This window comes from Rhinolophus ferrumequinum, chromosome 10 (assembly GCF_004115265.2).
Source record: "Rhinolophus ferrumequinum isolate MPI-CBG mRhiFer1 chromosome 10, mRhiFer1_v1.p, whole genome shotgun sequence".
NCBI classification, from domain to species: domain Eukaryota; kingdom Metazoa; phylum Chordata; class Mammalia; order Chiroptera; family Rhinolophidae; genus Rhinolophus; species Rhinolophus ferrumequinum.
The window spans coordinates 39,775,404-39,802,192 of record NC_046293.1 but is presented as its reverse complement, the minus strand read 5'-3'; the positions used below and the strand labels follow the sequence as shown (position 1 = coordinate 39,802,192).

The 26,789-nt window shown below is 38.1% G+C and overlaps 1 protein-coding gene across 3 annotated transcripts in view; it reads left to right on the top strand.

The window, feature by feature from the left end:
- Positions 1-26,789, top strand: part of TMTC1 (transmembrane O-mannosyltransferase targeting cadherins 1) — a 232,797-nt gene that overhangs the window by 163,606 nt on the left and 42,402 nt on the right. For all 3 annotated transcript variants that reach the window (XM_033116672.1, XM_033116673.1, XM_033116674.1), the window contains 2 exons: positions 4,674-4,787; positions 19,225-19,368. In XM_033116672.1, the coding sequence (XP_032972563.1) occupies positions 4,674-4,787; positions 19,225-19,368 (258 nt within the window). The remainder of the gene's footprint in view (positions 1-4,673; positions 4,788-19,224; positions 19,369-26,789) is intronic.

The following is a 26,789-nucleotide window of genomic DNA, read 5'->3' as shown; positions in this document are numbered from 1 at the left end:
AACAATAATCCCCTTGATTATCCCCAGCACAAGTGGTCTCTCTGCGGCCTTTCTAATTATGTGGGATGGTCTTGCTTGTCAATACCATGAACAGTCGTACAGAAGATCTTAAGATAGACCTTTGTGTTAGAGAAAATCCAAATGTTAGTCAAGTTCCATCCTTCCCAGCTAAGCTGAGGACTTACAAAAAAGATTCCACTGTGTGGTGTAATTTTAGGAGATACAGATGGAGGGTACCCTCACAGCTTTACACTTCTATTGGCAAAAGTCTTACACGCCAAAGCACAAGAACCCAGAACTTGTGTCTCATCAGAGCATTTGTCCAAGCTGAAACACCTGTTAAGAGGAAGAATCAGGATTTGAACCCAAATCTGGTGTAAAAGCCAAAGGATATATAAACTTTGTTGTACTTACTTTTTACTTTACATTTTCTAACTTAAGCTAAGCCCATGGGGAGAGAGAGAGAGAGAGAGAGAGAGAGAGAGAGAGAGAGAGAGAGAGAGAGAGAGAGAGAGATTTTCATAATCATAGCTACTTGGTATGTTTTCTTTAATTCTTAAATAAAGAAACTGCACTGATATCCTAACCTGAGAAGAGGCCAAGTGCGTAGCTCCAGATAGGCCTAGTAACAAATAATACTGTGCCACCACAATCTGATAGTCTCCACACTCCATACCCCCAAACTTTCACATACCTGGAAACAAAGAGACAGCCTATTTCCTTCTGCACCCAGTTAAGGGTCTCTGTGAACCCCACCCATGAGCTGTTTAAGTGACCCATGGGCCACGGGTTCAGAATGTATGGCCTACAGCATCTATCCCCTCTGTGGAAAACACATTTCTCTTTCCTCCTCTCTGAATTGCTGAGCCGGAGACATCAGCAGACCTTCCAGGGGAGAGAATATAAACCGGGGAGAGAATATAAACCGGGGAGTGCCAAATTCTTTTGTAAAGGGCCAGATAGTAGATATTTTAGGCGTTGTGGGCCATTCAATCTCTTTTGCAACTACTACGTACCTTCTACTGTTGTCTTGGGAAGGAGGCCAGAAACAGTTGGTAAACACATTGGTGCATGTGGCCCACAGGGCTGGAATCTGCTTCCAATGATATAAACGTCGTGGAAGTAAAATTCTAATGTTCCTAGTGTCCTGTGGTACCTTTGCGGTTTAGCATCAGTTCTCAGTCAACTTCAGCAATGTTTCTAACCATGTACTAGCCTTGGTTGCTATCTCTGCTCAACTACTTACTAGATCTGTAACCTTAGAGAGACGTCTTCATCTCTGTAAGCTTCAATTTCCTTATGTATAATATGGGAGGCACATTAATATTACCCATCTGATAGATTGTTGAAGGGATGAAATGAAATAATCCATGGAAATGGGTGCTTAGCCCAGAGCTTGATTCAGAATGAGCACATTCTAAGTGTGGCATTGTGGAACCTCGGGTTAAAGCCGGTCAAAACAGAACCACACATTCTTCTTACTTTTCTTTTCCTGTTAACCTCTGGCTGAACACTACACATTTTTTTTTTTTAATGTTTGTTTTCTAATCAGGAATTTGGGGGTGGTGCTCCTGACCTGTTGTCCACTAATGCCAACAAAACAAATTGATGTTCTACAAACTTGGAGACATACCCTACAGAAGTGGCTTTTTTGTGTGATTTCTGTTACTTTTCAGTCTTCTGCAAATTCAGGGTGTGAAGGAAAAATACAAAGTGCATGAATTAACTTCATCTTGAGTTGAAAGGGAGCTTTTCTTCATAATCATTGTAATTATTAATAGGGTTTGGGATCCAGCCATATAATTTATGACTACTACATTTCCTCGTGGAATAAATATGTGTAGGGCTGCATGTTTCCATTAAAACAGTTGGAAGTACTAAATCATAGCACCAAGAGAGCAAACTAAGGAGAATGGCCTGGCCCTAGGGGAAGAGCAACCTGGCCCGTTGCAGCTACATGGAAACTTTTGCCTTTGGCCGGCTGTTTCTTTGCCTTTTTTTTTTTTTTTTTAAACAAACTGTTCATTGTAAAATAGGAGCCTGGAAAAACACAGCAGAAAAAAACCAGAGAGAACATAAACAACAATGAGAGAAGCAGTGTGTTCTTAGGACTTAGGTCACTCCACCCACTTCTGCTTGCCTATTATGAATATCATTACTTCCTCTTGCCATCACAGGACAATGCCCTGAGCTCAGCAAGGCCGTGTTTCCACAGGCCTAATTGTCTTTTCCTCAGTGAAATATAACTTAGAGCAGCTATGCTACCGTGTTTCCTCGAAAATAAGACCTAGCCAGACAATCAGCTCTAATGCGTCTTTTGGAGCAAAAATTAATATAAGACCTGGTATTATATTATATTATATTATATTATATTATATTATATTATATTATATTAAAGACCCAGTCTTATATTATAGTAAAATTAGACTGGGTCTTATATTAATTTTTACTCCAAAAGACACTAGAGCTGATTGGCCGGCTAGGTCTTATTTTCGGGGAAACACGGTAACTATACAGAGGGAAGGACCAAGTCCAATAAATATTCCAGTTATATCCATGCTGAAATCAAAATTGTCTTTAAAAACCTACCTGTTATCATTCACTGTTTAGTTCTGGATAGAAAAAAATCAGAAATTTCCCTGGATTGAAGTTAGATTGTTTTAAAGTCATTATTATCCCATTGAGCCAGATACTGCCCCTGTGACTAAATTCACTTTGGGCAATGGCCATTTTAAATATGACATCAAAATCCTAGCTCTGTATGTTAGCTGGTGGGCCTCATCACAGCATGATTGAAGGAAACTGATGATTGCACTGAGCACCCAAATGTCAGCCTTCGTAAATCTTTTGTCTTGGGTCAGTTTCCACTGAGAGGAGAGGATTCTTCTAGTCTCCTCCCTGGGGGTCTAATCCTGGCTCCCATTATTCAGAAAGCTTTACACAGGCAAAAAACTGGGGGGCTCCCCATGTTTAGAATGCAGGTTTTCACTTAATCTATCTTTGAGGTAACAGTTCTTCCCTCTGACTTCAACTGTATTTGTTCCTGTGAGCAGGATCTGTCTGATTTGGCTTTTCTAGAAAGCAAACCCCCTGCCTTCTGCTGGGATAGGGAACAAATAGTTGAAAAAATCACCTGGATGTGCAGGGTAGGGAAGAAGGTCAGGGCTCTAACTGCTCCTGCTAGAAATTTATGGTCAGTCTGTTTTCAGCCACACCCTAGGAGAGAGAGATTGAGAGAGAAAGAGAGGGAGGGAGGGAGGGAGGGAGGGAGGGAGGGAGGGAGGGAAGGAGGGAAGGAGGGAGGGAGGGAGGTAGGGAGGGAGGAAGGAAGGAAGGATCCTAGCTGCCTGTGGTACCTTGGAAATCACCCAAGCAGCTGTACGTAAGTTTGGAATCTGCTGCTTCTGGATGATCTGTTGCCCTTGGGTTGGTCTCTAGCTTCCGGCACTCCCTGTAAATTCTCTCCTCTGGAGAGTTCCTCAAGTGTCCAGCCAGTGGACTTTAAGTGGGGCAATGTTTGCTGGTCCTAGGGGCTATTATTTCAATAAAAGTTCCACAAAAGTTACCATGCCTAACGAATTCCCCCAACAGGTTTTAACACTTTGTATGAAGTTCCCCTATTAATCTTACCTATCAATTAAAAAATAAACAAAAATATGTTAGATGGAAGAAATGGTGCATTGAAGTGTAATTGTCTAGAATTACCATTCTTTGTCTTTCCTCTCTGTTATCAGCTGCCCTCCTGCGTTCAATCTGTATAAGTTCCAGGAATTTTCTTTCTAAGTAACCCTTAAGCCCATCTACTTTCATCGTTCCCCCTGCCATTACATCCTGGCAGGTGAGTGAACAGGAACTCTAGAGCCAAACTCCTTGGTTCAGAATCCCAAATGTGCCACTTCTCAGCTGTATTATCTTGAGCAGGTTAAGCTTGTGAGGCAGATACAAATGACAAACTGATCCCCTCCTGTCCCAACTTACTCTTTGAATCATCTTCAGAGCTTTGGTGTTACCTTGTAGGGGTTCCCCAGGTATTTTGTTATAGCACCCCAAGCAGAATAATAAGTGACCATATTAGCAAGGTTTTTAACCTTTCTGAGCAAAACCTCATGTCCTATCTGCCACCCATAGAATAATTATAGCCACATTTATTTTTTAAAAACAATTAGCCCAGACTTAATGCATGGAAAATGTTAATTTCTAATAAAACATAGTAGGGAAGCCAGTCTACAATCATCCCTCCAGTAACGATTAATTTTTGTAGACTATCTCATTTTTTATTTTTTTTTAAGGCAGGCTGTAAGGGAATGAAGGAAACATTATTCCTTCATTAATTAGAATGAATTAATGGATTAGAAGGAAGGAAAAATTGAATTAACCTGAGGGTTTGCAGGGTTGTCCTCCAAAGAATCATCTGTCACCACGTCCTGCCACCTCTGGTTCACGTGCAGTTAACCTGTTTGTTTAATTGTACACAACCTTCATTGTTTTCCAAAGAATGTTTAGCAACTCATGTAACTTAACAAATTTTGAAAGACTCGGCTTAGATGGATGCAATGGACATCTCAAAGGTAGGGTCATGAAACTGAGTGAAACGTGAAAGAGACTGATAATATTCAATACTCTTTGTGGCTCATTTTCTTCTTATTATTAATTTTCATTATTATTAATTTTAGGTCTGGAGTTCAAACTCTGCCCCATAATGCCAAGGTGCACTACAACTACGCCAATTTCCTGAAGGACCAAGGTCGGAACAGGGAAGCAATCTACCACTACAGAACGGCCCTCAAGTAAGTACCACACATCATAAGGGTGTCACTGTCCTGCTTGTCAGGTCCCAGGATTAGGGGGTGGGGGGCGTTGTTTGTTTCTCTTAATAATGAACCTCTCTTTGGAGGTGGTATTGATTTTGGACTCTGAGTCTTATGGCTCAGTTCAAGTCTGTTATAAGTGTGGTCACCCTACTTTACTTATAACTCTTGGTGTTTTCCTGTAAAATTTCCCTTGCTACACTTTATGCAATGAAGTGATGCCCAGCTGAATACATATATGCCGGCAAATAGGAGCTGGTTGTTAAAAATATACTCATAAGTTCTCAGAATATTTGCTCCAATGAATTGTTCCCACTCTAGCCTTTCCACTGTCTGAAAGGATTTATATGAAGACAGTTGGGTCTAGAAATGAAATGTCCTGATAGTTATATTAAATAGAAAGAAAATGAGAAGCTACTGATTGCCATGTTGAGAATATGTTAAAGAGGGGGGTGTGTATCACATATTTTTACATATAAACGGCCCTGACACTCTCCTTGTACTCATCCACTAGAAGAGAGTATACCACACATGGCTTTAGATATGACTTCAAGAGAAACTAAAAATTTAAGTTCTGCATTACCAGTGGCAGTCTTTATTGCTCTTAGGTACTCATTTAAAAGGTAACTCTGATGTTCAGATGGTTTTCACTCAACGGTCCCAGGTAACAAACATATTTAACCTGAAACACATGGAGACATGATAACTAAACACATCCTTGGAATCTCCACATTTGGGCAAAATAAAGCAAGGTGAATCTTCTCTTTTGTTAATACTATGAGGCTCACAGGTTTCTGAAGAGCTTTTCATGCGCCCAAAGATTGGCCTACATTTGTTTGAATTTTCTGGTACTGTTCCACTTAAGGACATGCTTAAAAATATATAAACCAAACAAATCATGTATTTCACTGAAACGCCAACTAGGATTGTTTCAAAGCTTAGTTTGAAATTGTCATTCTTAAAGCAACTGAACTGATTTGAAAAATTATCCTTTTGAACAGAGTACTACATGACTGTATTGTCATCAGTCAAAACCTTTTAGACTTTAGAACCTGTTACTTAATATTCAGGATGACAAAAACTTTCAACTGTCATGTCAAGTTTGCTATCAAATACTTTTCCAAACATTATAAGAAATGTAAGTCCTGGTAGAATATTTCTAACAAAGTTTTTTTATTGAGGAGTTAAAGTATTTATTAAGAAATAAAAGATAGTTTTAAGATTTTAAACAATTATATTCTTTTTACTGGAAGACAGTTTATCCAAACGTTTATAATGCTTATCTCTGGTTGGTGAGATTATGGTTGAATGGTTTTTTCTTTATATATTTTTTTGTGCTCCAGATGTTTCACAATGAACATGTATTACTTTTGCAATGAGGAAGTATCATTTTTTAAAGGGCGTATTCCTTCAAGGATACACATAAAGTGTGATTTGGCTTTAACCATTAATGTTTCAACGATTTTAGGTGGCATTCTTGAAAGGAGGAAAAGAGCAGTTAAGTTTGCATGAAACATTGGTTGGAAGGAACTGTATCAGTATCTTCTTAAATTTGTTTTATTCTAACAGACTATTTTTTCTCCAGTTCAGAAAGAAAATTATGGCAGACCCTAAGGTGCAGCTTGGGGCAAAGGTATAAATTAAGCAAAATTCTCTGGCAGCTGATTTTACCGAATTATATATAGTAGTTGGCTGGGTACTTCTACTTCTTTCCCTTGAAACAATAAAAATAAATGTTTGGTTCAGCCACGGTGCTTCTGGAAGAAACATATCCCTTGAGAAATGGGGAAAAACAATTAAAGCTATAAATATACTGCACAGCAATTAGTGAAATAGTTCACCCTCTCAGACCAGGCTCAAAATACTTCTGATTTAAAGTATCATCATTTTTGTGTGGATACTTCCGTGGTGAATTTTCAATAGATGTGGGTGTTGTTTTTATTTAAATAAATTGTCACCCTGTGTTAGAGAGAAAAGGAAAATACCAGGACTGTTCATCATTTTGATGATTATTTTTCCTAGGTGACTGGAAGATTGCCCTTATTTTGATATTGCTATTTCTTTGTGGAAGTTGCTGAGACAGGGATTCCTCCCTCTCCCAATTGCTCCACCCTTATTTCAACTTTAGTGTATCTTATGTTTCCTCTATTTGCATAAAGAAGAAAGAGAGTGATTAGGGACATGCAGGGTTAAAAGGGATATTATCTTTGTCAACAAACAAAAGTGTTTGCTTTGCTGTAAAAGGCAGCTCTCATGTTTACACCTCTTGTGTTTATTCTGGGTTCTATAAAGCTTGAGATTCTATACACTGGAGAATCAGAAGACCACTGGTAGATCTGCCAGATGCCTCCAAAGCTTCCTGACCACACAGTTACTCTGGGGAAGGTTTCTACCATTCCACCTCACGTGGTGGGAGTAGAAAGTCTAGAGACTTCTCAATATGTCAGTCCTTCCTGCACAAGCTCTCCCACGAAATGCCTCATCCCATAAATCCAAACGGAGACACAGTTGTCCTGCCTGGATAAAGTGCAGAAGACATTGAATGTGTACTTGATTGACCCATGGTTTGTTGATTAGCATAAAAAGTCAGTTAAAAATGGAGAGTTATAAAACAAATTATGCACACTCTTGAATGTTTTATTATACCTTAAAATGTCACAGGTACATCCGTTCACCAATCTTCTAATACCAAACCAAATCCTTTCCTTTGAGTAAGAGACTTCAAAGTGGAATCTGCAAAACCACATCCCATAATTCATTTGTATAATGATCAGTTTTGATACTTTAAAAAGAATAAAACTTTAAAGATTATTTGAGATTTTTCTCCTCCAGTTTTTTACAGATCTCACTCACATCTAATTCAACAGCAATTTTTGAGCAACTTCCCTTTTTAAAAAGTATTTCCAGAGTATTTGCTTGGTTTTCATAGGAATAACAACGCTCTTTTTTGCATTTATATTTAATCAGTTTGAAAGATATTTCATTATATTAAACTGCAACTGGAGTAAATTTGTTAATAAACACAACAGACTCTTAGCAGTCAGTCATGCAACTCAACCCAGGGGAGCAAAAGGGCCCACCCAGGCTTACAGAGAAAGTTTGTTAAGTTGTGGGTATCTACCAATATGTTTTACAGAGAATAAAGAACATCTGAAAATCTGACAACACAATTAGAGTCTGTTTGTAATACAGTTTTCACAATAGATGATAAAGTCACGGAGTCTATTTTTAATCTTATATTTAAATTCCCTGCAAGACTCAATTACTGGATGGCTTAATGTGCTGGTCATCAAGAACCCTGCACTTGGGAATGAGAATAGAGTTCGCCTTTGTCCAGGTGGGTCAGGAAGGTCTCTCCACCGTCAGAAGCAAATTGTCCCATGTTCCCTGAACATTTGTTCACGTAGGTGCCCTCTTCCTTCCACCCTTCTATAATAATCCCTCCCCACACCCAGATATGCTGATGTGGACCAGATTCATGGAGGTTTCCATCCTGGTAAAAGGTCTGTGATTCTCAGTCACCCTGACGACTATTTTCTTTTCACAAGTGTGGTTTCAACATGAAATACACAGTAAATCATCTAAGATTTGTCCCTTCCCATAATCCTATTGTGCAGGAGATGGAATACTTTGCCCTGTGGGTACTCAAGTGTGTTTGGGCAGCCATGGGAGCCTTAGAGAGGCCTTGCCCACTCCTAATATATCTGTTATTGATATTTTAAATGGAAAATATGAAGGGAGAGAAAACTATTCAAAAGGAATTGAAGTCCCTGACCAGGCTCTTTTCTATGGGCATAACTACAAGGGAAGGAATGTGCTTTTAATGCCCCTGTGCAAAAGAAATCTCCACTTGCTATTTAATGGACTAACACATGGGAAAGGATAGAACTAAAAACTTTCTGTTTGGAATTTTTTAATGCATAAAATAGAGACTTGTTATGATTGTAGTATCCCTTGATATCGTTCTTTATATTCCCTCCTATGTGGATAACTGGAACGCTGCAAGGAGATTCCATTAGACTACAATAAGTATATGTAGGAAAAAGGGAAGCAATAAAAATGGAAGAAATCCCATATTATTAGATTCTAAAGAAATCTAACCATGCCTAATTAACCCACTGTTGATTGATGTCCTGAGTATATCAGTAAGATTATTATAATGCCTTTGAAAAATGCTATCTATAAAACTGGTGGAGTTTGAACTTTTTTTTTTTTTTTTTTAAATCAGGGTTTACTTAGAAAGTCCTTTCTTTACACAGCCAATTTTGAATGAGCATTTAAAATAACTCTCATGACTACAGGTGGCCTTGGATACCAGCTGCTATGTATTTCTGGAAAGAATTAAAATTCCAATACTATTCATTGGCCGCTTTTACAAGTGGAGATGGGTCCTTCCACTGGTATGGTACTTTCGTTTCTAAAAATCCAAATGTGCTTGCCAGTATTACAAGCAGACACTTGAAATTACTTTTGTTTCTCTTATTGATGAAATTATATTTTCACTATATATAAGTTTTGTTAATTATCTCACAGTTTTCTTCATTAAATTTAAGAAACTAAACATTATTTCATTTAGAAAAAAGAAATTTTAGTGACATTGTGGAAATACTTATGGACTAAATTTCCAAGTAATAGTTTCATAATTTATATGTAAAAATATTCCACTTTCTGTCTTTTTATCTGCTTTATACCATTGTTTCACTTCAAAAACTCGCTGTGGTTCCCCAGGAAACAGAATCGAAGGCAGAGATTTGCGTGCAGGAAATTTATTAAAAAGTGCTCTCCGGAACACCAGGGAAGGAAGCCAGGGAAGTAAGGTGTGCAGAGGGAGACACTGAGATGCAGAACATTTCCTAGGAGACTTCAGCTGATTCTATAGGGAGCTCTGGATGGGCCCTCAGAGTTGTCCTGAATGGAGGCACGAGATGGAACCTTTATACCATCTTAGCAACTACTCACTGCCCCCCGGGGCAGAGAGGGTACCCCTGAGTGAGGCAATTCTCTGAGGCTGAGAGCAATGCCCGGAGAACTGGGCTCTGAGCTCTCAGCAGCTGGCGGACCAAGTGCCTTAGACTTATCTGGGTGGTTTAAGCTGTACAGCATCCACTACATCAGCTTAATTTATGATTTCTTATATAAGTAAATATCATTTAGATTTTCTGTTAAAATGAAAATAGTGGCCTTACTTACCTCTTTGGGGTGGAACATTACAAGATAATTCACCCAAAAGGCTTAAAGCAGTGTCTAAATGTCTGGCAATGATAAACTCAGTAAATGTTAATGTATCCAAAATTGAACCCCTTCTCTCCACCTCCAGCACCCGTCATCTCTCACCTAGATTATTGCAGTATGTTCCGGTCTCTGGTCTCCCCGTTTTCACCTCTCCCTGCTCCCTGTCAGTCTGTGCTCAACACAGCAGCACAGAGAAGTTCCACTCCTAGCAATCTGTGCTCAGAACACGCCGCTGGCTCCCATCTCATTCATGGTGAAACTCAAAGCCCCTGTAGCAGTCTTTACTCCCTGTACAGCCTGCCCCCCTTACTTCCCAGCCTCCCCTCCTACTACTCTTCTTCTTCACTCAACTCCAGCCATGTAGACCTCAGGCATACACCAGTCACGTCACATTCCTATTTCGGAGCCTCTGCATTTGTCATTCTCTCTTCCCAGAATGCTTTTCTTCTCTAAATGGCTGCCTCCCTCCCTTCCTTCAGGACTCCTCACATAATGTCATCTTGTCCCTGAGGCCTACCTGATCACCCTACTTAAAAGTCCAGCCACCCCCAACATACCCTATTCCCCTTCTTTGTTTCATTTTTCTCCACTGTATTGATCACCCTCTACTATATTTACCTCTGCTGTGGGCCCTTAGCAGAGGACCTGGCACATTGTAGGTGCTCAATAAATGTTTGTTGAAAGAAAGACTGAATTAATATAAGCATAAAATCTACAACACAGGCCTCCTTAGATTTAGAGGACAACTCCATAAAGACAAGCAGTGTTTCTCACTGGGAGAGTGGTCGACAGTTTAGGTGTAACAATTCTTCATTATGCAGGACTGTCTGATGGATGCATTGTAAGATGTTTCACATCCCTAGCTGCTGCCCATCTGTCCGGGGTGATGCCTGAGGTACCTGCTGGGGAAATGCACCCCCTTCCGTCCCCACTTGTCATGATCTCCTTGGTTGGTAGTTACTGATTAGGAAATGGACACACTTTTCCTGCCCACGACTGTGTTTTATCTAAGTTGATCCAACAACCAGAGTGTCCTTCATGCTACGAACTGTTGTTACCATAAGTTTTCCACAAGCTCATTGATCTGTCACACAGGACTTTGAATCTCCTTATAACCTTGGATGTGGCTTTTAAAATTGCACGTGTCTGGAATTCCATTTGGTGTTGAGCATATCAAAAAAGCTTGGAGGAAATTGCTCTGGAGCCTGTGGGGATCATTTGCTTCAGACGATGAAGGATTGACAGGCTTTGGAGTGCGTGCTTGACAAAGAACATTCCTGCATTCTTAAAATGGAGAGGGTCGTGTGTCCTTCACATCTGAGAACCCACAGTATGGGAGAAACAGAAGGATACAGGAAGACTTGAATGTTCACTGGGTTAGCGATGAAGAAATAATGGACGTTGTTTTGACTGATAAGGGCAGTCAAAGGCCATGAACAGCAGTGAAGAAAATGATTTTTTGGAGGATAGCAATCCATATGAGAGAAGGAGAGCTGGCAGACTCAGCCTGTCATGGCTTCATTACGGCTGTGGAGGGAGCTTAGTAAAACCACCCAGACACCCTGCAGCTGGCCCCAAAACATTAAAGGTATGCAGTGTAACAGGTATGATGGTATGATCTCATTTGTTTACATCCAAGCCACCTTGTTCTCACAGAAAGTCAATATGTTAATAATCATATTGTTACAGAGAAGGCAAACTAAAGCACAGACATACATTCAAAATCACATAGCTAGAAAGTCACCCATGACTTCTGGCTCCACATAGTTATTTTTCCACTCCACCAAAGCAATTCACATTCATCTGCCACAGAAACTAAAGTTCCCCACGATCACCCAAGCCTCTGGGAAAGAAGATCAGAGAAGTGTTTAATTCAATACATTCCCCAAACCCTAGAGGTAAATTCTCAGGAATCAGGGAAAATTTCAGCCATTTCCTGAGGGCATTAGAAAGCCCTGGTTTTACTTTAAATTGTCTTAGAAAATCAGTTGGGCGGAGTGCTTCTGGATTACTGCTGGAGGTCATCCATTGTGAGAGGTCAAATTATTTAGTTGGTCCCTCATTGGAGAGTGTGTCACATTTCCCTAAATTGTATTTGAGTTTTTTTTCCAAGGCAGTCTGTAATGGATGGAAAGGAGTACATTGCAAAAAGGAGTTGGCAAGACATTTGCTGGGTGTTAATGGCGATTTTAAATAATTAAAGAAGCAGGCCAGTAATCAATGTCACCTGGGTGTAATTTAGTGATGTGATGATTCAAATTTTATAACACAAAGGAACCAGGCACTTAAGAATGCCAGAGACTAATTATGTTTGAAAATATGCTGTTGACTCCCGAAATGAAGTTTATGTTGGGTATTTTTTAGTCCAGCGAGATGCAGGTTTTATAGTTTGGGTTTTTCCCAGTCATGCTTTTCTTTTGGAGTGTTTTTTCCTCAACAGGAAATAGAAAATAAACATGTGACCTTAACATTAACCTCAAATAAATTAGTGTGTGGAATGAGAATCAGACAAATAAATCAGGGTACATCAGGGTGTGTATATTCTGAAAGGAAATTGCAAACTGGAACATGTGATACAATGTTACTTAAAACAATGAAATGCCTTTCAAAGTACTCAAATGATGAAAAAATATCAGCGTCCTTAAGTTTGGACCGATTGTACAAAATTTAAAGTAAATGACTGAAAGAAAATATAAAACCAAACTTTAGTCGTATATGTATATCTTATGTCTTTCGATCTTTAATTGTAGTTAAAGCTTAAGAACCATATATAAAAGAGCATGTACATACATCTTTTACACTTACTGAGTATTGTTGATTCTAGATTGCTTTCCATAATACTGTGCTTTCCAGAGATACCATAATTATTTGATATGACAGGAGACAAATTTTTTTCAGTGAATAAGATTCTCAGTAACCATGCTTCCTGAGTTTATTTCACTTCGGTCACTGAGGACCAGTTTCTATAAGATCATAGTTGAATGGATTAGTTAAAGAAAAAAAAGGAGAAATTACTCTAACTGGAAGCTCTAATTTGTATTTATTTTCCGAAGATGGAATGACTGGTGTTGTTTGGGAAAATAAATACATTGACAGGAACCATCTGCCTTAAAAACACAAGTACTTCTGAAAAACTTGTTTGATTTTAAATAATCTATTACTAATTTCTCCCAGCCTCCCTTTCCTCAATTGTAAAATAGTACAATAATTCTACTTTTAAACTTAGGAAGGTTAAGAGAGATAATGTATGAAAAAGCTCTCTAAAATGTCAAGGTATCATGAATAAATCCCAGGTCCTTTGGGACCCATTTTCTTTTGCTCCTGTCTTCTGTTTTTCACTTAGGCTACTGTTTCTCCCAGTGACTACTTCCTGTTAATATGTTATTGATGTTGATTCTTCCCAGAGAAGATAACTGGGAATGGAGGGGGATAATAATGTTCTTAACTACCTACTTTTATTAATTCTGCTTAAGGAAGTGCTGATAGATAAAATTTAAGCATCCCTACATGCTCAAATAGATATGTTTATCAAGAATGTAAATTACCAAATACATCAGAAAACTTCTCTTCAGCTCAGAGAACTGTATCTGTGTACCTAGATTTCTTTTTTAAGGAGGAAAATAGACTTCCTTATACCTCAGACAATATAACACATTTTCTCTAATAAATTTTAAGAGTTTAACTCACTGAAATAATAACAAAGAAATAGCAGTGGAGAACCCGTAGACAATGCAAATGTTGAATAAAACTGTGAGAAAGAAAATCCAATGACTATTCACGTTGGTCTTAAAAAAGTAGGCCCGACAATCACCACTCTGCTCCGGCTCAGTGAAGTTTTGGTTGAAGTTTTTTGAGATGGGGAAGAGAGCTTTTGAAAAACATACCTGTAGAATTCAAAGTCAAGATGGCCTTTATTTATTCTGACAATTCATGTGGCAACATAGACATCTCTTAAATTATTCATCTTTCCAAAAGAAAATTCCTCTCCTGGAGACCTCAGGATTGACTTAGAGCCAAGCCAATTCAAACACAAGTTTAGTTAAAAAGTAAACACACAAAATAAACTTTGTCCTTGTGTAGGTCTTCAGTGCATCAAAGGATCTGTTTTAAGAAAACGTCTACATCTAGAGAAAAATCAAAATAAAAAAAATTTTTAAAAAGTGATTTTTTTTTTTCCTGAACTGCTTGTTAAAGGATCCTTTTAATGAAAGTCAGGTTTGTTTCATAAATAATGCAGTGCTCACTTGCGATTAGGAGAACCTAATCAGATAACCAGTGAGAGAGGATGTTGTTAGCAGACCCTTACTATTCCTAGGAATAAACAACATCTATTCAGTTTCCAGGTGGAGGGTTGTGCATGGTAATAGATTCAGCAAATCATTGTAAATGCCAGAAATCTCCTTCTTGGAAGGGTTGGGACTCTGTTTAATTAACACAGAGCCTCTTTTCTGACTGTAGCTGGCCAAGAAGCCTTCTCCTAAGCTTCATGGTTGTGTAGCCTTGGAGCACAAGGCATACGAAAGAACTTTCCCTCATAGTGCTTATGTGTGTTTCTCTTTCTTTTCCTTCTCAGTACGTATTTTTGTTTTGGGGACTTCAGTGTGGATTTATATTCTGTTTCTGATTTGAAAGAGAGAGAGGGGGGAAGTCCCTTGTAGTCAGTGAACTTTGAAAGTACATGCCAGTCATTTAAATGGTAGTGGGATCGTGAGTGAATATAAAGTCCGAAAAGATGGGCTGAGCGCCAGCCAGAGAGGGCCAGCTGCTTGCCAGTGCGGACAAGAGCTTTTACACATGGGGAGCCAGCCCATTGTGGAAGCTTGTATTGAATTTAGACTCTCCTTTTCCATGGTTTGTGCTTTCACCTCAGACATTTATTTTGAGGACTCCAAAGCCTAAAGAAATAAGGAAAAGATCAAGTTTTAAGAAATTGCCTCTTCTGAGAGCAGGTGTCCCAGGATGCTTTTTATTACTATTTGTCATCTGGGAAACAATGAGAATTGCTCTCACCATGTTCACTGGACACCCCTTAAATCATTTGGAAGTCAGAGAGAGCTTTGTTCAACATCAAAGGAAAACAATTTTTTTTTTTTAGAAGAATTTAAGCCCTAGCTGTGATGTGCTCGCCATAACTACTTCCCAACTAATTCTTAGACACAGGCTTTCCAGGCATGGAGTGAATATACAGGTAGAAGAGTATTTGTTTTCTTTTTTCTTTTGGTCGGTCATCATAGCTTTGATATCCTGCAGTGGCGTCTCAGAGCACCCAGAACTTGCTATCCCTCAGGAACTGTGAGATTGAGTGTTAAGGGGTAGTACCAGGGACCCTCTAATTGTCTTTGCTAATGAAGGATGACCAGAGAGAAGCAAACAAGAATGTCTGACCTGGTGTGTTTTCTTTTCTCCAACTTCCTCTCATAATATATCTTTCCCTGCAGCCTCCAAAGCCATTGTGAAAATTTAGGATCTTTAAGCTGTGAGAGGATATAACACCTGAATTGATGCTATTCCTTGTCAGTCAAGAGGAGCATTAGCCAGAATGTCGTAAAAATACCAGTTCTGAGGGATGTTCATAACTGTTTGGTAAGGAAGTAGGGGAGGGAGGATTACAGGGGCAAATAAACTTAGGAAGCTCTGTGACACAAAGATTTAAAAAAAAAAAAAGTTATGCAACTTGTATTTTTGGCCTTTTAATAGCAACCCCTCTGTCCCAAACTTAAGTTGATTTTCTTAGAAGGTATAGAACAGGGTAGGAGTGGGCAAACATGGCATCTGATTGTCAAGAGACTTGACGAGTACAAATCCTATTTTTATTACTTGGGCATTAGCTTGGCTTTTCTGTTAAAAGCCAGCTTCACAGGCTTATTCAGAGTACTCTGGGTGACAGAGATGGAGAGAGCTTCTTAGACTGCTAAATATGTCCGCTCTAAGTGGAGCAGAAACAGCTAAACTGTGTGGCTGTGCAGATTGGCCTTCACAGTTCCGCCTTAAGGAAGTAAATTGATTCACTTCCTTTCTTAATCAGCACAAATTTGGTTTACTGACATATAGCAAACCTCCACATTTGCTTTTCAACGTTAGGAATGTTGTTTTCACTTGATTGTGCATTATTTAATTTTTGATTTTTAAGTTTTGTCAGACTTTTCATTCTGAGAACTGTATCAGGCCCAGTAGTACCAAATTACAGTCAGAGGGGAAGATCAGATAAAATGGAGAAAGAGAGTCAAGATGGGCAGCCACTTGTGGGATAAAGTTTATTTTTATGGGGAGATATTATGTGTCACCTTTTCTCAATAATGGTGGTCTATGCTTCAGTCCAAATGTGTTTATGAAGATGCTTCAGTCCAAATGTGTTTATGAAGATGCCTCATCCAAGGTACTCCCAGCATCTGGTGTAAGTAGTGAGCACTGTAGAAGCAGCTGGTCAGCAGTCCCCCCAGGATAGAAACTCAGCACCTGAGGCCATGAGGATTTTCTGTCAAAGGAAGTTGAAAGTAATTATAGGCTCCAGAGGACTAAAATTTATTTAACTCTGGTGCATTCACATACTGTTTATTTTTGTACTATTTGGGAGTTATTTACCTTTACCATTAAGTGGCATATGTGCATCCTGGCTTTATTTGTATGTGTACAGCTGCAAAAATAATTGACCAAAGATTTGACATAAGAAAGAAGAACAAAGCTGGAGGCATCGTACGCCCTGATTTAAAACTATATTACCAAGCTATAGTAGTCAAAGCAGTATGGCATTGTTATTAAAGAAGACATATTGATCAACTGAACAGCATAGACAGCCCAGAAATAAACCCACATATATATGATAAATTAATTTACTACAAAGGAGCCAAGAATGAAGAAAAGACAATCTGTTCAATAAATGGTACTGGGAAAATTGGACGGCCACATGCAAAAGAATGAAACTGGACCATTATCTTACACCAGACACAAAACATTAACTCAAAATGGATTAAAAATTTCAATATAGCACCTGAAACCATAAAACTCCTAGAAGAAAACATAGGCTGTCAGCTCCTTGACATCAGTCTTGTCAATGTCTTGGATTTGACACCAAAAGCAAAGGCAATAATAGGAAAAGTAAACAAGTGGGACTACATCAAACGGAAAAGCAAAGGAAACCATTGACAAAATGGAAAGAAAACCTACGGAATGGGAGAAAATATTTGCAAATCATATATCTGATAAAGGGTTAATATCTGAAATATATAAGAACTCATAAAACTCAACAAAAAAAAATCCAATTAAAAAATGTGCAGAAGATCTGAATAGACATTTTTTCAAAGAAGACATATAGATGGCCAACAGGTACGTGAAAAGATGTTCAACATCATTAATCATCAGAGAAAATTTAAAACACAATGAGATATCATCTCTCACCTATTAGAATGACTAATATTAAAACAAAACAACAAGAAGCAGCAAGTGTTGGTGAGGATGTGGATATAAAAGTGAACCCTTGTGCACTGTTGGAATGTAAATTGGTACAGTCACTATGGAAAACAGTATGGAGGTTCCTCAAAAAAAAATAAAATAAAAATAAAGCTGTCATATGATCCAGCATTTTCAATTCTTGGAATATATCCAAAGGAAATGAAACCACTATGTCAAAGTGGTATCTGCAACCCAATTTTCATAGCAGCATTATTTACAAAGCCAAGACATGGAAACAGAAGACATGTGTAAAGAAGCTGTGGTATAAATATACAGAGGGTGCCAAAAAAATGTATATACATTTTAAGAAAGAAAAAAACTATTAAAATTGTAATACAGTGAATGACACTAGCATTCATTTGATTAATGCCATCTTTTGAATGTACGTCGTCATATTACACATTGCTACTGCAATTCAATTCAACTTCGAAAAGTAATAGATAGATAATATCTCTTAAAATGTGTACCTTTTTTGGCACCCCCAGTATATATGAATGAACGTGTATATATATGTATGTATATATGTATACGTTTTATACACACACACACAAACACAAAATGAAATATTATTCAGCCATAAGAAAGAAGGAAATCCCGCCATTTACAACAACTTGGGTGGACCATGAGGGCATTATGCTAAGTGAAATAAGTCAGACAGAGAAAGACATACAACAGGTCCTCGATAACATCATTTCATTCAATGTCTTTTAGCTCTTGTTTATAGCAGTTAGCTTACGGTAAAATTGTCATTTCACTTAAAGTCACAGAATCTATTGGCAATACTGTGTGAGAATTTACTGTACTGTATGATCTCCCCTACATGTGGAATCTAGAAAAACCCCAAACTCATAGAAAACAAGATCAGCTTGATGGTTACCAAAGTTTGGGAATTGGATAAAGGTGTTCAAAAGATACAAGCTCCCAGTTGTAAGATAAATGAGTACTAGGGATGTAATGTACAATGTGATGACTATAGTTAACACTGCTGTACGGCATACATGAAAGTTACGAGAGTACTGTGTTTTCCCGAAAATAAGACCTAAATGAACAATCAGTTCTAATGCGTCTTTTGGAGCAAAAATTAATATAAGACCTGGTCTTATTTTACTATAATAGAAGACCGGGTCTAATATTATGTTATATTATATTATATTATATTATATTATATTATATTATATTATATTACAATATATTAGAATATAATATGTTATACTATATTACAATATAATATAATAAATATAATATAATACCGGGTATAATATAATATAATATAATACCGGGTATAATATGATACAATATAATATAATACCAGGTCTTATATTAATTTTTGCTCCAAAAGACGCATTAGAGCTGATGGTCCAGCTAGGTCTTATTTTCGGGGAAACAGAAGAATTCTTATCACAAGGGGAAAAAAAACATTGTTTTTCTTTTTTTAAGTCTATATGAGATGATAGATATTAACTAAAGTTCTTGTGGCAATCATTTCACAATATATGTAAGTCAAATCCTTATGCTGCATACCGTAAACTTACACAGTGACATATAACTTATGTCAATTATATCTCAATATAACTGGATAAAAAAGATTTGGCATACACATATCATTACAATAAAGGAAGATTCAGTGTTTCATTTTGGTTGTGGCATGCCTGGGGGAGGGCAGTGAAGAACAAGCAAACTGTGCCCAGCTTAGAAGTTTTAGAACAACCGTGGCTTAGTATTTCTCATTTTTCAGGTTGTATCCGCGCCATGCAAGTGCTCTGAACAACCTTGCAACGCTGATGAGAGACACAGCAGAGGCAAAGATGTACTATCAGAAGGCTCTCCAGCTAAATCCACAGCACAACCGGGCTCTTTTCAATCTTGGGAATCTCCTTAAGTGAGTAGAACATGTACCTTTGATCAGGCAGCCTGTGATTCCCAGAAATCCTTTCCTTACTTGGTTGTGCTGTTGTCTCCTCTTCCAAGAGTGGAATAATTAGGGATTTCAAGCTTTGGAGGGGTGCAATATTCATCTGAATTAATTCTATCCCTTATAAGTCAAAAAGAGTATTTTTCAGAGTGTCTTTGTGTAAGTGTTAGTCCTGGGAGATGTTCATAGATCGTAGAGGAGTGGGAATGGGGAATGGTTTACATGGTTCAAATAAGCAGGAAACGCCGAGAAGGTATTAATAGTTCCTTTATTTCAAGAATCTCTAATATGCTAAATGCCCTGCGCATCCTCAAGAAGGGAATAAAATACAGCATTTCCCTAATCAATCTTTTTTGGTAGGTTATTTCCCAACTGTTTCATGAATCTACTTTGGGGAACACGCTGGTCTAGGAAAAGCTGTCTGCTCCAAAGGTGTAACCAAATGACATAACCAGAAGAAACAAAGAGAGGAATAATGATTAGAGTATCTCTTGCTCTTAGGAAGACCTCCCTGGCATAATCACTGGTGTTGGCTTTTCCCTCACTGCCCTATAAAAGGTTAATAGTGCAATTAGTGTCACAGAAGCCTAAAACAAAGGGGGTACTTTTGCATCTTATGTTTTTATTAATGTAAATTCTAAGCACATTGGTGATGGTGCTGGTAATGATGGCAGTGGCAATAATAGAGATGAAAATGTTGGTAGTTATGGAATTTAACTTCTAAACCTAAAAAAAAAAAAAAAGGTTGAACATTAGAAATGGAAATTAAAAGGTGAAAGTGGTTACGATCAGTTGTGGTGATATATTTATCTGTACTTGTTAAGATGCTGACAGTGCACACACTATGAGTCTACCCTTCTAGAGAACACTTTTGGAACCTGTAAGGCTAACAGGATTAGCCCTAATAGGATTGTCTCAATTGCCTCAGTAACACATGATGCACCTTCTTCCTGTTTGCTCCTTGAATTTTACATATATGTAAAAGTCCTTTGTCCTAATGTGTGTGTTAATGCATGATTTTATCTAATTCCATTTGAACAGAAGCTTTGGGGTGCGTTAATCACAGAAAGATCTAATACTACATAAGATGCCATCCTGGTTGGAGTTTTAAGTTTAGGAATGGCTTTATTCATACACTGGAACACAAAATCAAACAACTACTACACACAAGTAAATAAAAGCAAGGAAAGTACAATTAAAATGGAAAAACTGAAAGTATAAATCAGCAAAAGCTAAATAAACTCAATGTTTCAAATTAGATAATTTATTGTTAAAACTTGATAAAAATTGAGACTAATGAAAAACAATAAGAATGAAGAAGAATTAAACACAGGGACAGAAAAGCCATTTTAGTATGAGTAAGCTCCCTTTAAAAATAAGAACAAATCAAAAGTTGTAGGGAGAATGAAATCAAATTATTGTAGATAACTATTATACTTACAGTTCAGTAGGGTGCTTTTATTTTACTCTACTAGTTTATTTCTTCTACTAAGTAGCAATGAGTCAAAGGCTAAAGGAAGATAATATTTTTAATTTGGTTTGATTTAATCCATTTTACTGTTTAAAATGTATACCCTATTTGTTTCTCATTAGGCAGCAAACTTTTTTAAATTGTGCCTTTTTCAATAATCTAGAACTTAATGCTCACTTTAAGAACCCAAATTATCTCTTTAGATATGAACAGTTTACATTGGAGAAATAATGTGCCAAGGTTCCTTAGTGAGGAAGTAGAAGACAGAATTGAACCTAGATCTAACCTAGTACCCAGGCCCTTCATCACCACACTCGACTGCCCTCTTGTGGCTCACCTCAAAACTGGGGTACAGCCTAGAGCAGAGCTGCCCTATGGGAATATGAGAGCCAGAATCTGTAATTTAAAATTTTCAGGTGGCAATCTGTCAAAACATTAAAAAGGTGAAATTAACTTTAATAAAATATTTTGTTGAACCCCACTATATCCAAAATATTATCCTTTTAACACATAATTAATATGAAAACATTAGCTTTAAAATAAACATGTAGAAATATTAATGAGAGAGTGTGCATTCTTTTTTATAATTAATCTTTGAAATCCAGTATATGTTTTCCACTTACAGGACATCTCAGACTAGTCATATTTCAAGGGCTCAATAACCACATGTGGTTAGTCGCTGCTATTATACAGCACAGACCTTTATTAATGACCTTGACTTTGAGAGAAATGTGAGTCTTTGTCCAGTCCAGAAGCTCTAAATGAGATGTGATTCTGTCAGACCATCTCAGAAATCTTACAGCACTGAGGACAAATTTCATTTGCATTCTTGGAATTATATGACAGACAGCTTTAGACTTGTTCATAGCAGTAGACTTCACTGAGTGTTACCCAAATATATTTGGCCTCTTTCAAGACCATTTCACTGGATTTCAAAGCTAATCAATTATGATTCTGTACAGCACATTTACAGTGTGACAGATTGATAAGGAACAGCTTTCTTTGCCAGCATTCTTAATTCATATTAATTATTGTTGGCCTTGCTGTAACCTAAAATGTAAAGGAAAATAGGCAAGATTAGCATGAACTTTTCATGGATGAAAAGAGCATGAGTCCCCAATGGCTCAAAAGAATATAATAGAATATTTAAATTCAGGGCATCAGAAAATATTTCTGTGACTGCTTGGCTAAAATTGTTGCTGGTGTTTGTTACTAAAACAAAATATGAAAAGAACTTCTTCAAGAATCATATACTTCCCTCATTGCCAAAACTACCTTCCACTCATGATAGGATAGAGATGTTATATGAGTGTTACAATAAATCTTGTAATTAAAACTCAGAAGAAGATAGAATGTCCAATAATTGAACTATATAGAAGATGAATTTGATAATAGCATACATTTGATTTTCTTATACAAAATTGAATATCTAGAGAATAAAAGAACACAGAAAAAAGGGTAACCATTATCTTTGAAATAAATTTAAATGTTGGCGATAAATTTTCTTATAGCTTTGGCACTAGCCACACCCCCTGTTATTTCATAAAAAGGAAGTTTATACACTCAAGACAGGTTTCCCCTTCTCTACTTTTTAACTGAAGCCCCAGAGGTTCCCGAATGCCAGCCCACCGGATAAAGAAAAATGTTTTGAGGTTCCTCCCACCGCATTAGGATGTCAACTTTGAGTGGGCAAGTTCTGCATCCTCCCCTTGGAGTGAAAGCCTACTCCGCACCGCCATGGTGACCTATTACTCCAAATTTACTTACCTGAGTCTCAACCCTATTACAGTTTCTCCCCTTACCTTTATCCAACTTATACCCATCTCTCTCCAGGTCTCCTTCCCCCGATTTTTAGAAGCCCCATCCAGCATCTCATTAACATCACCTCCATCCTCCTCACTGGTATCTTAGTCTTTTGTACATTTTCACATCATCCTCAGCGACTCAAGCAGAGCAATGACTTACCCTTTCTGCCAACCTGTGCTGCCATCTTAGGTGAATTCAGGAATTACATCAATCACCCAGTTCCTCTGCCATCTTCACTCCAGGATCCTCCAGTTCTGCTCTGCCTTGGGCTTGGGCATTCACCAACATGGCCATGCCATGGGCTTTTATTTTTTTTAAATATATATGTATATTGCCCAATAAATATATATTAATTTTATTGGGCAACAGTGTGTTTCTCCAGGGCCCATCAGCTCCAAGTCGTTGTCCTTCAATCTAGTAGCAGAGGGTGCAGCTCAGCTCCAAGTCCAGTTGCCGTTTTCAATCTTTAGTTGCAGGGGACGCAGCCCACCATCCCATGCAGGAATTGAACAGGCAACCTTATTGTTGAGAGCTCGCGTTCTAACCAACTGAGCCAGCCAGCCGCCCCTCCAACAGCTCAGCGGCAGCTCATTGTCTTCAATCTAGTTGTGGAGGGCACAGCTCACTGGCCCATGTGGGAATCGAACCGGAAACCCTGTTGTTCAGAGCACGCTCTCTAACCAACTGAGCCGCCCGGTCGCCTGCCATGGGCTTTATAATTATGCAGACCTTTTCATCCTTTAGTATCTGAATTCTGAAATGTTCCTCATTTGATTTTAACCTCTTAACCTCTGCCCACCTTTCCCATTCCCCCCTCTGTCACTCCTACTGACCTATTGACAGGATCAAGGTTATGACCTGCCACCTCCTAGATCTTCTCTGTGCTCAGTTGTCTTCTTTTAAGACCTTCATGTTGACATGCCTTTCGTGGCGAATTTCTTCTCATTCCTGCTGGCCCTGCACTTTACTATTGTTAGAACCTCTGTTCTCTCTGATTGTCATGTTCATAATTTATAATTCTATCTCTAATTTATCTGATCTATTTCAGTGATGTATGTGACATCAACTTAGACTTCTTCACACTTGACTGTCATTTACTTACCTGAGCAGACCCCCCAACCAAAGGTACCTCCATTGCCTGCACTTTGCTTTCCCTAGACCTGTATTTCTCAAACTTTTTCATTATCACACCACCCCTGCCATCCCAGAAGCCTTTTATTTTTTTCCTAATCACCCCTCTCCACCCCAATTAAATGCTCAAGAATAAGATTTCTTAAGTAGGGTTGAGCATTGGGATACCGCAAATCATTGTAATATCTAAGGTGATTTTTCACTGCACCACCTGTCCTCCAAGAAGCAATTTTCACCTCTCTTGAGAATATATGCCATAAAACTTCATCCTATCAAGTAGTGGAGGTGAAGAGCACAAATCTAAGTTGACTAGGACCCTTACGGGATCGGGGGTTAGAACTGTTAGAGATTCATCCTTTATTGTATTACAACATCTCCCAAATATTTTCTGTTTTCCTAACACATGAATCCTTTGTTCCCCTCCTCCTCGGTGCCCAGATACACACCCAGAAGATGACATCATCCTTTAGTTTACTGAGACTATTCAAGTTATTCAAGGTGAATTTTTGCAGGTTCCCTATGCCTACCTCAAAATTTCCTGCATGTTCACAGACTCTCTCTTCTTTTACTCTTCCATGGGAGGAATAATTGTCTTGCCTCGTTCATAAGACTAGTACTCACACCTGAATGAACATCTACTCTTCTTCCAGCCTCCCTCTAAATTGAGTAATTGTTTATCCATTACAGACACACATATAGTGTTTATGTGTTTTTTTAAATTGAGGCATAATTAACATACCTTAAGTGTTCGGTGCAATGAGTTTTGACAATTTTGCATACTCTTGTAATTACCCCCAAAATAACATAGAGAATATTTCCACCACCCTAGAAAGACCCCTTGTGCTTCTGTTCAGTAAATTTCTCCCTCTCCTGAGGCAGTCATTGTTCTGATATTTTTTTTTTCACCATTGCAGCTTATTTTAGCCTGTTTTAGAACTTTATTTAGAGATGATCATTTTCTATGTACTTTTTTTTGGGTGTCTGGCTATTTTGGCTTAGTATAATTTTTGAGTCTTATCCGTGTTGTTGCATGTTACATTTTTTTTTTTTTGCTGAATAGTATTCCATTGTGCAAATATGCTGTAATTTATTTATCCATTTTCCTATGGGTGGATACTTGGTTTGTTTACAGGTTTGAGTTATTATGAATACTCATGTTGTGAATATTCACGTCTCAGTCTTTATATGTTCATTTTTTGGGGGGGATAAATATTTAGGAGTAGAATTGTGGGTATATGTATCTTTAATGTTTTAAGAAACTGCCAAACAGTTCTTCAAACTAATTGTACCACTTTCTACGCCATCAACAATGTGACAGATCCCTTTGCTTCACACCCTAACATTTGGTGTTGTCAATCGTTTTTATTTTCGCCCTCAGTAATCATTACTGTAAAATCTACATGTGTTCTTGATTCTATTTCTTTCCTCTTCTCCCATCCATATCATAGGCTCTTTCTTCGGTTGTCAGGTTCTTCCCATTCCATAGACTTCTGATCCCCTAAGGAATCTTCCTCAGTTCAGATACTCTTTCAAATTATTCCCCTAACTCTTTCCTTTCTCTGATCAAATTGGCAAGAAAAATGATTAGCATTTCGTGCTTATCCTTGATGATGTTCATTCAGCATTCCATTGGAGCTGCTGTCTGGAACATCAGCTATGAATTTTGAAGGTTCTCTCACCTCTCATTGCTCTTGATGTCTCTGGTGAAGAATATGACACTGTTGACCACCTCCCACTGCTTTTGAAGCTCTTTATTTTATTGCTATAACACGTTTTTCTCTTCTGTTTCCAACATCTACTCTTCTTCCACCCTCCTTCTAAATTTAGGAGCACCTGAGAAATTAATTGATTATCCATTACCAGCACACATATAGTCCAAATATCATAGCATTAAGGACTTTCCATAATCCTGCCACTTTCCTCTTCTACCCTTTCTAGTACTCTCCCACACTGTATAAACCCAGACGCTCGGCCAAACTGAATCCTTGTCAATGTCTGAGAAATACAAATCTGCACACTGCATTTGAGAAAAATATTATGAATGTTTTAAAGTGAGAACTCTTCCAGTTCATCTGAAATATGTTTTATTTGTAGTTTTATAATCTTATACTCAGTGTCTTACAAAACTGAATGATCTGGGAAATGATGAGAATGTTTACCTACTTCCTCAAGATTTGGGAGCTATTTGTATATAAGCAGATTGCTGACTGAAAATATTTCTGTATCCCTTCCCCTCCAAAACTCCACTCATTCATGCTGTGATTACTAATGAATTGGTCAGGAGTGAGCTTTTTACATCTATAGTGTGGTTTGCATGGAAGGTCCTTTTTCTCAATCTTTCTTTTGCCTGGATCACTGCAACAAGCATTGCTAAGGCGGGAAGACAGCTCTGCACAGGAAGCTCTGTGGGGGAGAGCAAGCTTTAAGGAACCCCTGGTTGTGTTTACATTCTCTTGAAGAAATTGGAATGTCATCATTTTCTTTCCTTGCATAAATATTTCTGACAGATGATAATTAAACAGTCTGGACTGCTTTGTCAAGTACAGGAGTTTTCAGGAGGAGTCTCCTCTGTTCTGAGAAGCATTTCTCCACCCCCTTAACCCTCAATATTTCCTGACTTCATTTGTAATCTAGTCCCCTTAAGCTCCTGTGCTGGGAATGACTAGGAGCAACTCTTGACCAGAGCTGTAGCTTAAAGAAGGTACCATTGAATTAAAAGAATAAGAAAAATGAGGGTAATCATTGGAAATTTTTTCTTGCATATATTATGACTTTAGGGGACCAGACACCTCAACTTTTTATCTTAAATCGTATAGGAGATCAGTTTTGCCCTGACACAGAGGCTACATTTGCAATATAAGTTGTTAGAGAGCATCAGTATATAGTTAGAGATCATTGGAAAAATCTGAAAATGCTCGATGTAAGGCAAGCAGAGAAGGACAGAAAGAGGAAATGCATTTTCTCTGTGTTTCCTCTGGCC